Source organism: Ochlerotatus camptorhynchus, unplaced genomic scaffold (genome assembly GCF_037179485.1).
Source record: "Ochlerotatus camptorhynchus isolate MF236.1 unplaced genomic scaffold, CSIRO-AGI_Acam_v1.1 ptg000006l, whole genome shotgun sequence".
Classification (NCBI taxonomy): Eukaryota; Metazoa; Arthropoda; class Insecta; order Diptera; family Culicidae; genus Ochlerotatus; species Ochlerotatus camptorhynchus.
In genome coordinates this window covers 2,236,335-2,250,831 of record NW_027040498.1, presented here as the reverse complement: position 1 = coordinate 2,250,831, position 14,497 = coordinate 2,236,335, and the positions used below count along the sequence as shown (strand labels likewise).

Below are 14,497 nucleotides of genomic sequence, written 5' to 3'. Positions count from 1 at the left end.
CAGTGTGTATTGTCCGTTCGGGAAGATGATATGAAATATGTAGCACAAGTTGTGTAACGATGAAGTGTAACATAATTTTCAATACTTGACCCCATTTGCCACAGGCGCCGCTCAGGAAACGGGTCGGATGAAGTGAGGAATTCACCGGCAAAGTTGATTGCATGTCAGACTGTGGACGTTTGAAATAAGGGGAATCAATCAACCGAGAGCAAATTCGCTGTAGTTTTTTTTTGCAATCAAACTTCCAAGTGCCAATTTATGATTGACAAGGTTCATTATTTTGTTTTTTTTTTTATGAGCAGGTCATGCAGAATTACGCCAAAAGAATGCAGAAATTCCTACCTGAATTGGGAACTGGGGTCAGTGTGGTCGCGGCTTCAGAATGCTTGTTGAAAAGTAGGGCGAAGATTGTCAACTAAGAATTGGCAAGAATAATGAGGCATTCGAAGCTTTAACTTAAGTAAGTAAAGATAGAAATCGAGTTTGGGCCTGAGAGTAATGGGCTGTACACTTCGTAATTGCACTTGTTTATTTGGTTCCTGCCAAGAAAGTTGCGCAATACAATAACAACCTTGCCCAGATATCCAGGGTGCATGAATATTCAAGTTAGTTTTGGGATATAGAAGTAGAATTATCGACAAACACGCCGTAGGGTTAACTACCCCATTTTCGGCCTATTAAACACAACCCGCACTTAGTCTTTCTTAATCAAGCGCAGTTTAGCACCAAACGGAATTTTATTATTACTGATGACTTCCAAATTTATTTACCTTTCTGTACGTACCGTAAGATTTGATAAAAAGGAACCAATCGTTGAGATATTGTTAAAAGTCTAACACTGCTTCTGGACGCCAAACTCGGCCTACTGATTCTAAACTCGGCCTTGAAATAACTTATGTTATAAGAGGTTTCGGATGGCAGAGGTATTACACCGAGGATGTACTCTATTGCACGCTCAAACTGAAACTGAGCTTTCGTTTATTGATTGCTCTTATCGAGCCGATAGCAGCTTCGCTGCCACGCACACATATGCAGTGCTGATACAACAGTTCTCCCTCCTTAGGATGTTTCTTACACTATTTTTAATTCATTTGAAAATCTTACACAATCGAAAGTACAAACTTTTAAGTACAAATTCACTCTTAAATTCAGAAACTACAGTTCAATAGTAATAAAAATCTTTGTTTTTCTTGTGTCGCTTAATTCGATGATATCGCTTTGGTTCTGTCTCTGATCGATGACCAGACGATTCCTGATGGTGACCATGCTTCCGTTTATCGAATGGCACACTTGAGCCATGATTTGGTTGAACTTGAAGTTGGGATGACTCTTCGAACGCACCATCTACACTGGAACCTCTTTGAATACGATTGTTTGCGCTCATCGGCTCATCAACTATTGCTACTCGACGCATTTTCGATAGCAGACAAACTATTGCCTGATGCATGCTTTGACAAACTATTGCCACTTGTTGACGGATTCGACAATCTATTGCCGACCTCAAACGCTGGTTGCTGCTGTGGATCATAAATAAAGGAATCTGCAAGGAAACCATAAAAATCGCCAGTGTCTGAATCATCACCGTTGTCGTCGTCGTCTTCTCTCTGTCGTTTCCTAGTGCCAGGCTTCCACCCACAAACAAGAGTTCTGGGCGGTTTGGCTCTCAACTTCAGTTGGTCGCGATGCGCGGAATAAATCCGACCACCGACTGAAACCTGAATCACGTTTTGAGATATTTGTTTCAAGAACTTGGCATCCAACCACCTTTTAACATCAGTTGCTCTAAAGTTTTTGAAATAGATTGGTTCTCCATGACGCAATTGGGAAAGCTTATCAGGTACCGTAGGTTTATCATCCTTAAAACTGTGAAATTCTTCACCACTGTGAGTCGTCAAATGTTTCTTAAAACTACTCTTTGGGTTGACTAGATCTAGTATCGTTTTCGGTCGAAAATTGAAAAGTTTTTCAGAAGGAAACTTAGAGTCCTCTGTACAAGTATTGCGATAATTAAACAAGAAATAAAAAATTTGATCTTCAATACCCATATCTTTTACATCAGGATCAAGCAGAAACTTTTTCAAAACTTCCTTGACCACACGAACCATTCGTTCAGCTTGTCCATTACTCGAGGGGTGATACGGTGGACTTTTCATGACCTGAATACCTTGTTGGCTGAAAAAGTCAACAAGATATTTGGAGTTAAACGGAGAACCCCCGTCTGTCACAATGACATCTGGAAGACCAAACCTTGCAAAAAAAAACCATAAATTTGCTTTTGACCTTCATAGAATCCGTACCGTATTTCATGTAATCGACTTCTAACCACCTCGAATAACTGTCAACTATGACAAGGAAAACCTTTTGGGACTGCTTGGGACCGTTGTTCTGGTACTGAGTGAGCCAAAAATAATAATGATTTTCTTCGGGACCTACTAGTCTTAGAGTTACCTCTAAGGTAATACCAACCGGTGAACACTCGTGATGGCCGATTTTCATTCGAATTATCGATTAATCGAAAATTAAAATATATAAATCGTTTATATCATGCCGATATAAGCATTAACTTCTCCAGAGGATCATCACCGTTCGTTTCAAACATGTGCTGCACTCTCATTGGTGGAAAAATGGCAGCACAGCGAACAAAAAAAAATCGATTAGTTGTTAATCGAGTAATTAAAAAATGGGACACCCCTGATTTTGGTGTGTTTGTTTTGATAAATATCAGCGCAAAATTTCATCTCTACCGAGGGGCAGCAAAACCACAAAATTACCTTGAATACGGGGGTATTCATTGGATGAAAGGGACCGTGAAAGAGGACACTAAAATAGAAAGTTTTTCTTCCGATAGTTTCATCTTTGGTAATACGACATACATTAAATTCGAAAGTACGTTTGATTGAGCTGAATTTCTTTCACAATTGACCCTCGTATATCCGGAGTAAATTGGAATTAGGGCGAAACTAGCAATGACAACAGAATGGAGAAAAGACTAATAAAGTTTGCACTTACAAATCTTATTCCTAATTAAAGGATTAGCAATACTTTTGACATCTAATAAGATGCTTGAATGTAAAATTGATCTAATTTTATTTGTGTTGAGCTTAAGACTTGATTTTTGTAAGTTTTCCCTTGAAAAATCGCCATTTTCATTATTTCGCCCGTAAATGTGGAATGTTCTTATTTAAATACCCTTATTGAGGTAAATGCATATTCGTAATCTGCATTAAAAATGGAACCCAAACCCAAAATTTCATCAATTTTGGTACAGTGGAACTATTTTAAATAAGTACGATTACATTTGCAAAAATCACCTTATTAGCGCCCCTCGGTGTCACTTTGTATGGGAACGAGCTGTCAGTTTGTTAGTTCAGTGTCAAACAGTGAAGTTATTATTTTGCTTTAAATCTTGATTTAAAAATCGAGATGAAAGTGTGTGAGTTCGAAAAAAAATATCGCTGTGCTCCGAAAACGAAGCTCTTTCAGATGATGTTTAATTAACGATACATTTTTCAAAATTAAAGAACCCAATTGGCCCACAGTATGTGACAATTGCAGTATCGCCCAATACTATTCGCCTTGTTTCGATATGCTTGACAGTGTCGCCCACCACTCTTCGCCTTGTTTTGATTTCCTCGAATGTGTCGCCCTTGACTTTGCGCCGTGCATACTTTTAAGATGAGCCTTCTGCTTTTATTTCCTAGTAAATTAGTTACTGCTGCTGTTCAATGTGAATGAGTACTATTAAAAGAAATATTAGATTGTATTTACCTTTTTACGTCACAGAGTAAGACTACACGAAATGAGATGTAATTATTTAATTCCAAGTTGACTTATACATTTTATGAATAATCAGCAATAGAAAATTAAATAAAACAGCAAAAAAGGGTTATCTTATATTTAATTCGACTTAATTAATTTTAGTATCCAAGACAGATACGTATTTCGACTACAATGTGCAGTCTTCATCAGTGTCATTTCCACTAAAGGACTTATCAAAATCTAACCTCCTTAAGTACTCATCTCCTAGGTAAAAAAAAAAGTCAAGGCAGGGATCGACTAAAAACTCAGAGTGGTGCAAAAAACACTGGTGCTACTCTAAAATAAGGGAGCGCGTCCCTTATATTTGGAAGGAGAAAGAGATTAAGGAGAGAGAGATTTCATATTTAGGAGAGAGTAGTTGGACAGCTCAGGTGCTACTTGCGTATAGCACAATCGAGTAGTGCACGGTGTTATGACGGGAGTAGCACTTTTCAATCGGGAGAGACGTGGCTTAGAGATTTACAAGAATTGCTGCATATTTTAGGCTGGGTGCAGAATATTTTTACACTCATATAATATATCCGGAGTGATTTGAAATTTGGGCGTAATTGCTTTTGTAAACAAACACGTCAATTACTGATTTCTCTTGAATAAAAGCTCAATCTCACAAACAAACTATACCAAATGATAAAAGAATAATTCCTCTACCTCATAGTGTTATTACTTTTCGAGATTGAGCTTTTAATCGCGAGAAATCGGTGATTGACGTGTTTGTTTACAAATGCAATTACGCCCAAATCTCAAATCACTCTAGATATGTTGCAGAAGCGTAGGAAAATGTAAATTTTGATGCTTTTCCTAAAGAGGTGTTTTTAAGATCGATGTGTAATTTTCTTCACTAGGGGCACAGGAGTGGAACTTTGGATCAGAAAGTGGCTCCACTTGTCATTTGCGAACACTAGCGCACCTAGCGGTAGAAGGCATCTTCTGCCTGCAGTTAAGATAGGCAGCATGCTATGATAGTGTGAGTGCACATAGAAAGCCCGTGTGGAACGCTACCACAACACATCGCTTGTTGAGCAGAAAAACGAACACTTTTTGATTCACCGATTTGTTTGCACTTCTCCTTCTGTTCTGTGCTAGGGGGTTAGCTCTGGTCGACATTCCGGCGAAAAATGTAAGCCGGTTGGCACCAACCTGACTTCTATCAAACCCCAACCCGATGTTGACCTGCCATTGACCCGACATAAACTTCAAATTGACCCGACAACAACACGACATTGGGTCGACATCGACCCTAAACTAGCCTTACATTGATCCGACATCGGGCTGACTTGTCTGTTTGGGACCATTTTGCTGGATTTCTTCCACACTCCACTGTCGTTTATGAAATGATAGTGGGGGACTCAATTGACAGTGACAATGAGCTTCGAATGAGAAAGGGGCTCTTCAAATGATGGGCACGAGAGATTTTTTTTTCTCTGAACCGATTTAATAGTTGTATTGGTTTATCTTCAATCGAATGATATGAAAATTAACAGCAGTGATGCTAGCTATCCTACAACGCTACAGTTATAGAGAAAGTACACTGTCGGAGAAACAAAGAGAGAGAGAGAGAAAGAGACTTAACACCGTTGGAGCGGCAGCTCTCCAACACAAGAAGAATGAAATGTGCTGCACGATTTAAAATGCTCTTTCACGTCTCTTTGGAAATGAAAGTGCAGTCTCGCAACAGCGTGTGTTTTACTCGCAAAAAATTGAGTAGCACCCGATCCCTGATCACAGGTATAAAAATGAAACTACAATGTGTTGAATCGGAACCTACCTAACTAATAAGAACCAAATATTTAAGGAGAAAAAATCCATACAACTCTCTAGTAAGGAAAATCCCAGGGAGACAGCTCTCACACCTGGACCCTACATATCGACCCATCAACTCATGAACAGGGGACCAACGGCTTTACTTCTCGAAGGAAGGTGGGATCAGATATGTTATGCCTCAGAACATGCCGGTGTGACTGAGATTGAACCCAGGCCTACTGGGATGAGAAGTAATCACGCTTACCACTTCACCACCGGCGCCGATTTCTTTCAAGGTGATATCACGGCGAATGAGAACGACCCTAATTTGAGTTTAGTTATCTCAGAAATACGAAATAAAGTGCAGGAACTCAGCGATGAGTAAATTTGCCTCATGTTTTCCCCGGTTTTTGCAGGATTTTCCAGGGAAAAATTCCCGAATTTGAGAAAAGTAAAGATTGAATTCACTCAGTCTATTGGTACTGCTCCGAGACTGAATAAAATTTTCGTCAATTTCCTCATTTTCTGGCAGATTTTTTAGGTTTTCCACAGGAAACCATGAGACAAATTTACTCATCGCTGAGTTCCTGCACTTTTGGCGATTATGAGTGAACTAAACTTAAATTTGGGTCGTTCTCATTCACCGGTACCCAAAAGGAAAAGAGCCAGTGTCACTACTTGATACCAAACTACTCATAATGGGAGGAGTCTTTGTAGCTTTTATACCACTTGGTTGCACATCATTCTGCTTTAACCTGAAACGATATAAAAGAGCGCTGCTGTATGGCATTAGCTCATTTTCGCTTCGGACGGCGTGGTGAACAGCAATAGCAGCAGTAGGAAGGTGGTGGCTACTCCACTCCTTCACTCCTAACAAGCAACAATTGACTGGTCGTGGCAAAGGAGGAAAGTGTCTGGTAAAGGAGGCGCCAAGCGTCATCGCAAAGTTCTTCGAGATAACCGCCATCGGTCGTCTGGCTCGCCGTAGTGGTGTCAAACGTATCTCCGGTCTGATCTACGAGGTGTGCTGAAGGTGTTCCGGGAAAATGAGGTCCGTGATGCTGTCACCTACACTAATCACGCCAAACGTAAGTGGCCATGGATGTCCTCTTCAATAAAACGGCCCTTTTCAGGGCCATCAAGCTTACATCAGTAAAGAGTTAGAATAGAATTTATCTGTGCTTGTTTGTCCATATTCAGAACCACAAGCCCCCAACGACCACACAAAATGCTCTCCAGAGTTTTAGTATTGTAACCAAACTTGGAAGCAGGGGTGCAAGTGATTTTGATTGATTCTCTTAATCAACTTTCTCTTTGAAAAAAATTACTACAAATTTGGTACGCCTACAATTCAAAAACGGAAAGAGTTGAGATAATAGATAATTGATCAATTAAAAGAACTAAATGCTCTTCACATTTATTCCGTCCACTAGCGGTCCTACGTCAAGCTTCCGTTCGTGCCCCCTAGGCACAGATCCTTCTACTTTTTTTTTTACTATATGTGCGTTTACGCTCTAACATTGAACGGATTTTCCAAGCATGGTTCCTTCATACCTCTATAATATTTTGAAAAATAAATGTTTCATTCACTTGAAGAGATTTCAGCTTCCAAAATTTAAAACACGAATTTATATTGGTTTATAAAATCCTCCATTTCCACGTCCATGGCTGCTTGAAATCGAAAACGAATGTTATTTCTAATCCTACTATCACTACTACTGACCTTTGTACACACATCAAAACAAAAATACTGGGAAATATATTCATTTGACCAATTGAGAATTGCATACACGTGAAATCGGTGACAGTTGCTCCGAATCACCTATGAAGGGCCATCCTAACTACTTATTCGAAAATATGGACGGAGCTGGCTGCATTCCAGCTGATAAAATATTAATGTATAATTATCGGTATGCTTTTCCATTTCACAATACATACACCTAAGTGCACCTCAAGGATTACAAAATCAGTCATGTTGTACCATTCATTGTACAAACAACCCCTTCCACGATCTGAGCAAACCTAATATGCTCATCTCATTCACGGCCAATTTCGCCACGCTCTCATGGCAGCAGAGGCAGAGATTGATGGAGTGAGTACACCACCCACCATCAGCCACCCACATCGCCCAGATGAATATAAACCTGAAACCGTTGTCGAGTGTCACCAGTGATACATCTCTTATCGTATCCTGGCATCCTTGTATTCTCCAATGCTTTCGGGGCCGAAGCTGGACAGACGACAGGCAGGACAGTGATACATTGTTAACGGGATGGTCTCTTGAACTCCTGTTGAATTAAAATTTCAAATGATCCAACCGGCAGCAGCGCTCGGCTCTTGGCTCTCTGTTTTGGTTGACGATATCCGTGCATACATACAATGAATTCCGAGCTAAGTGATGTGGTTTGGGGTCACTTTTCAACGGGGTCATGGGAATAACCCCAACGGAGCTGTTGGCTGGCAGGTATCTAGATCCTGCAAAAGCGAGAAATAGTTTCAGAGCTAATTGAATTTTGATTGAAGGATGTTTAGCATTGTCAACAGAGCGTAGAGTTGGTTGGCTTCTGCCAGTGGCAATGGGGTAAATTTTTAATTTAATTGACCATGTTGATTACGGATCTACTGCTGTGAAGGTGCCCCGAGAAGTGGGTATTTGTTGTTTAGTTTAACAATCATCACGTAGGTGTTTGTTTGAGGTAAACTTTTGATATGCTTCAGCTGCGAGTAAATATTTATTCAATTCAATCCGATGAACGGGCTTGAAATAGACAAATACTCCAACTGGAATTTTGTCCGAGACGTTTATTAAGGGCATTCAAAGCTTGAAAATAATTTCCGAAAAAAAATGTTGCTCTACAATGTTAACAATCCACTAATCATTGCTTTTCATTTCTTTTCAGGTGAGTAGCTGAACGATTGGGAACTCTTCGCAATGGCTTCACAGAGGTGCAATACAGGTTTTGATTTAAAAAGTTCATTTACAGTTCAAGCTCATGCACCAAAGGCTCAGCTACAACGTCGAGACACATATGGCCGAGTCAATTCCAGTTTTTGAAACTAATTCATGCTTTCTCTAGCGCTAAGCATTAGAGACTCTTCACTAGCATTAAAGCACAAAGAAAGAAGTCTGAATTTTACTGCGAACATCCTTTTCACGCAGAAAGCAACTTGCAAAAAATGCTAACAAATAAAACCAATTGCAAGCAATCTTTGTAATATTTCATTATAGGGGAAATGGCTCTAATGGATCTAAAATTGGGTCAATCGCTAACAATCTGCTATTTATCAATTTTATCTAGATGAATGCGTCATTGGGACGGTACTAATGAATATTTTTGGTCGCTATTGAAAATTTAGTCGATTTTTGATTTTATGTATGGGCCCAAATTAGGGGCATTCAGGCCGACATTACATCCATTTCTCCTATGTCTTATAACTTTACACGATCTATTATCAGCCATTCCATAGCAAAACGATATAGTGGTTCTCAGAATTTCGTAATTTTTTTTTGTTTTTTCCTTAGTGCAAAATATTAGACCCTTACTTTTTTTTGTCATTAGGGTGACCATTTCCATTGTTAGGGTAGTCCAAAAATAGTTTTTTTTTTTTAAATTGTTTTTTTTTTCAAAATTCATAGCTTTTGAACTAATGGGTTAATTTCTAATCTAATCTAATCTAACACCAGCCAGTTCACCTCCATCATTTTTCTTGTCTATTTGGTCTATTTTATACATCAGAGATGCGCAAGATATATCAAAACGGCCAGGCCTACTGTGCAGCATTTAAGGGGGAAGATGATTCAGAAACATCGGGCCTGTTTAAATCAAAGACGATGCTTCAGAATCCAATAAATGGATGACATCTCGTACCGTAGGTTCCGTTGTTATAAATGATTGGTAGTTGGGAGCATCTAATCTAAAAAAGTTATATGATGCTCCATTTTCCTCGAGTGGTTGGGACATGAGTACTAGCACTTGTCTTAGCCCTATATGGCTTATGGATATAGCGCCATTACTCGCTTTCTGAAAAGAAAATGTGTATAAACTAAAAAATGTGTAATAGAAACATAAGTTCTTTTAGCAACAGTTACGTGTATTGCTCGCTATAGAACCAGCGGATCAGTAAAATGTAATATAGTGAAAAAAAGCATTGCATTGTTTTCTTGACTGCATATCTTATAATATTCTAGAGATTCACACATTTCTCAATGAACAAATTTTGACATCTTCTAACATTAATAAATAGTTTATTAACATCTCGGACAATATATTATCATCATATTACGAACGTATTAACAACTTATAAGATTAGTAGGTTTAACTAGGTAACACCGTCGCTCATCCCCACAGGGACTTGTTCTTCTCTTTCATGATGATTACTTGCATGGGCACAGGCTTCTCCATGTAGACCGGGTGCTCCACGTACACTGGATAAGGCTTATCGACATGAACTGCGACTGGTTTGCGAATCACCTGGATGTGCTGCTTGACTGGGGTTTGGACGGGAATCTTGACTGGATGCTGCACTGGCCGATCAACCTGATAGGGGATCTGATTCTCTTCGTAGATGGGAGCTTTCTTCTCGGCTACTTGTGGGATGTTCTTTTCAAAGGCTACCGGGTATGGAACGTGCTTCTGATCCTGTACTGGGAAAAGTAATGAACTAAAACTGAAGATCTGCTTCTGCTGGGCCCAGTCATGCTGAGGTTGCTGTTGATTGTGATGATGGGGAAGTCTTTCTTGTTGTTGTTGATAGTAATGAGGCTGATATTGGGCTTGATGATGATGCTGTTGATAATCATGATCACGGTGGTGTTGATCTTGCTGCTGAGCGTACTGATAATGAACACCCTGATTCTGCTGCTGATGATCAACATGTTGGTAATGATCGATACCGTGATGCTCTGGAGCATGCTGTTTCTGAGATTCCCACTCGAGTTGCTGCTGTTGGATGTGCTGATAGTACTCCTTAGCTTTGTTCAACCGTTCCTCAGGTTGAATCCAGTTCTTCTGGTTGTGCTGGTGAACCTGATGGGGTTGATTGTAGTGATAATCCAACTGCTGCTGCTGCTGAGCGTGATTGTTGTGCGACGAAAATTGCGTTCCATGCTCGCTGCCAAAGATCCGTTTCTCCGTTCGATCCAAATTTTCCGCCAAGGTAGCTGACAGTACGATAAACGTAATAATAACGCTAACAAACGCCTGGAAGAACCAAAGATCAATTAAAATTTAATCCAATTAATTGGAAAGGGTTGAAACCTACCTTCATGTTGACCTCTCCTAGATGTGATTCACACAAGTGATCACAAACGTATGATACTGTTTGCCGGCTCATCCGATGGTTTTATAGGCGGCATCTTTTCCCAACGGCTTTTCCGACCCGATCGGTCATCTGAAGCACGACGCTAGTGGTGAAGGTACTTTTTTTTTTCGGGTGGAAAACCGTTGATGCGTATCGGTTGACCGTGTGTTCGTCAAATTGCAAGACCTACCCGAAGACGATGTAATCGAGTTATATATCTACCGCAACGAAAGTTTTAGTGCTTAAAGAAGCATTGATTTGGAAAATCTACAGTTGAGCAACTATCACTCAAAATACAAACGGAGTGCAGATGAAGTTCAACCGATTTCAAAAACTTTCATTGATTAATTATCCCGTCAAAGCGACATTATCCGAAATCCACCATCAAAATAATGAGGCAATCAAAATTAGAATAAGTATCTTAAGTATATTCACGCACAACAAAGGGCATGCACATCAAATCTAAATCTTCGGCATGTTTTCTTACAACAAATGTAAGGTCAGTTCTTAGAAAAATGGACTGTAGCGGATAAGCAAGAGTTTCTAGAGTTAATATTTTCATACAAAATCTTCATGAGTAGGGATGTCGTAAGATAATCGATTATTGCGATTAATAAATTGATCGACATTATAATCGATGAGCTTATAATAATTAACCACTACGCCTTCTAATCGACATAATCGATTAATTGATGTCGATTTTTTTTATCGGTTATTGCTAAAATTGTATTTGTTTAAATTAAGTAGTTCAAGGATAGTCATGTGCAATAAGAAATAACGACAACTTTTGAAAGTACTACAGTATTTATGTGAAGATGCCCAAAAGTTCAAAAAACTTCATGATACCTCTCAGATATTCTTCCAAAGCGGGAGAATGAACAGTAATTAGTGTGGATATGTTTTTGAAATACTTCAGATTGATTAAGTATTATTCGGAATTATATACATTTAAAAAAAAAGTACGGTATGAGTGTATCAAACGCCCCCTTGAATTTATATGAATATAAACGTTTATTTGAATGCAACAATGCCCGTTTGACAGCTTTAAAGTGTATAGAATTAATTGTAAAAACAAAATTCTGAAAAGGTTGCTTCCGATGTCATTTTTTTGCATTATGACAACAAGAATTCAAGCGATAAAAAAGCTAGTCAGATGTGCACTAGCGTGCACAGGAATCTTGTTAACGAGGGGCAATTTTTTTCTATGGTGCATTTAATCTGGGGATGGGTACGTGGTAGATGGTGCTGTCCTCCTCTCACATTTTCCCTACTGTTCAATTTAGCTAATTTTATTTATTTTTTGCTCCGGTGGTGGTTCATCTTCTTTACATTACATTGTACAACGACGTAATCATGTCATTTTGAATACGGTTACTTGTATACTGGCAATTTTTCGCACCTTCCGCCAAGTGTTTTTCCAGCACAGGATCGTAGTTAGCCACCAACTGGGTGGCACACTTTCCGCTCCTTCCGAATGTCCACGAAGTGGTCGGCTACCTTTGCAAAGTATGCGCACAAAATCGATGAAATGTTCCATTATATAGCGATTTTGTAGCCGCTTTGCCTTACTAGCAGCAATCATAGCTGTTTTTTGGTGGTCCAGTTCTTCGTTGATAGCCTTCCTGGTTTTGAAATTCTTCCACGCTTCCATACTACCAACATGGGTATCACTGCGATTGTGTTTGCCCAGCAACTCGGTCAATTTCTTCCAAATCTCTGAACCCTGTAGGAATCGTTGTAATAATGTTTTGCGTAATGCTCTTCTTTACAGGTTAAAAATACAAACCAAAGAAAATATATTCTTCAAGGCACTGGTATCATCTTTTATTCAGTTACCTTTCTGAAATTTTGTGCAGTACGTTTTTGTATATTTTGAAGGCATCGTTACAATTTTTGACTATTTCAAGTAAGTATTTTTGTAAGCCCTTATATGTTGTTATAGTCACTTTACTGTTACCGTTGCGAGAACGTTGAACTTGGTCATTTTCAGGAAAAATTGTAGTTTTAATTTTTTTCAAATTTTGATCTAAATGCCAAGGCTAATAGGATCATTAAAAGGTTTAAACAATACATAGCGATTGGACCAAAGGCGCACAAAACTATTTTGATAAACGAGTACAGGATTGTTAACGGAATGACGACTTGTGCGAAGGATTGAGCATGTCAACCACGGTAACAAATGACTTAAAATTTTCAGAGAAGATTCTTAGACAAATACTTAGTAAGACAACAATCGGCCAAGGTTCAATGGCAAACATATACCTAATTTTCAATCAGGGAATCCAAAAGCTGTCTTTAAACTTTGTACAGTTGCTAAAAAGTCCATCCTCAGAATTCCTTAGGTTCTTTTAGAAATTTTTAGAACTCTATGAGCTCTTTTGAAATTCTTCTCAGAAGTCCTCTGGAATTATTTTGAGAATACTTGTTGACTTTTACTCAGAACACTTGGAACTTAAATTCCCTTAGAGTTTCAGAAGAATTTTCTCTGTATTATCTAGAAATTATTCCCGGAATGAGCTAGAAATTATTGGTACTCCCTTGAAATTTTCCTCAAAATCCCTTTGAAATTTCACTCAAAATTTAAATTTCTCGGTATTCTTTTCGGAATTATCTTGGAATTATCTGCAGGATTCACTAGAAATTATTCGCAGACATTTCTTGGAATACTCCCCAGAAATATATTGGAACAGTCCTCAGAATTCAATATCCTTGAGGATCTTCTTGGATTTTTTAGAACTCTCCGAAGAGCTTTTTTGAAATTCTTCTTAGAAGTCCACTGGAATTATATTTACAACTCTTCATGATTTTTTTCTCAGAACACCTTGGAACTGAAATTTTTTTAGAGTTTCATAACTTATTCCCAGAATGAGCTAGAAATTATCCTTGGAATTCGCTAGAAATTTTGCTTAAAATCCCTTTGGACGTTCACTCAAAATTTGATTTTCTCGGTATTCTTTTCGAAATTATCTTGGAACTATCTGCAGGATGCACTAGAAATTATCCGCAGAATTTTATTTGAAATCTCTCCAGAAATATTTTGGAATTGTCCTAAGAATACAATATCCTTGAGGTTCTTCTCGGAATATTCTAGAACTTTTTTTTTCTCAGAACACCTTGGAAATGAAATTCCCCTAATGTTTCAGAAGAATTTCCTCTGTATTCTCCAGAAATTCTTCTCAAAATAAACTTGAAATTATCTCCGGAATTTCCTAGAAATTTTCCCCAATATCCCTTTGGAATTTCATTCGAAATTTGATTCTCTAGATATTATTTTCGAACTATCTGCAGGATTCACTAGAAATAATTCGCAGAATTTTCATGGAATCATCCCAGAAATCTTTTCTTTTGGAACTTCTCTTCAGAATTCAATACCCTTGAGTTTCTTCTCGGAAGTCAAGTTTAAGTTGCCCGTCCATTCACCAAAACATTATAGTTTTTCTACCAGAAATATTCAATAAAGCTTGCCTCTCCATTCACCAGAACTGTGCAATTTTAACATCAGGAATTTTCAATTCAGCTAGCCCCTTCATGCAGCAGATTGAATCTTACACCGAAAATAATACAAACTTGCCCCCGGAAAATTTAACACCAGGAAATTTCAATTGACCAGAACGATGCAAATAATTCAACGGTAATG

The 14,497-nt window shown here is 38.6% G+C and overlaps 2 protein-coding genes across 2 annotated transcripts in view; one reads left to right on the top strand and one right to left on the bottom strand.

The window, feature by feature from the left end:
* LOC135717574 (uncharacterized) overlaps positions 1-14,497 on the top strand; it is a 1,030,279-nt gene that overhangs the window by 710,434 nt on the left and 305,348 nt on the right. The window lies entirely within an intron of this gene.
* LOC135717324 (sex-determining region Y protein-like) lies at positions 9,825-10,827 on the bottom strand. The gene is made up of 2 exons (XM_065239325.1): positions 10,822-10,827; positions 9,825-10,772 (listed from the first exon to the last, which is right to left on the bottom strand). The coding sequence occupies exons 1-2, from the start codon at positions 10,825-10,827 to the stop codon at positions 9,897-9,899; spliced, it is 882 nt and encodes a 293-aa protein (XP_065095397.1). The 3' UTR covers positions 9,825-9,896.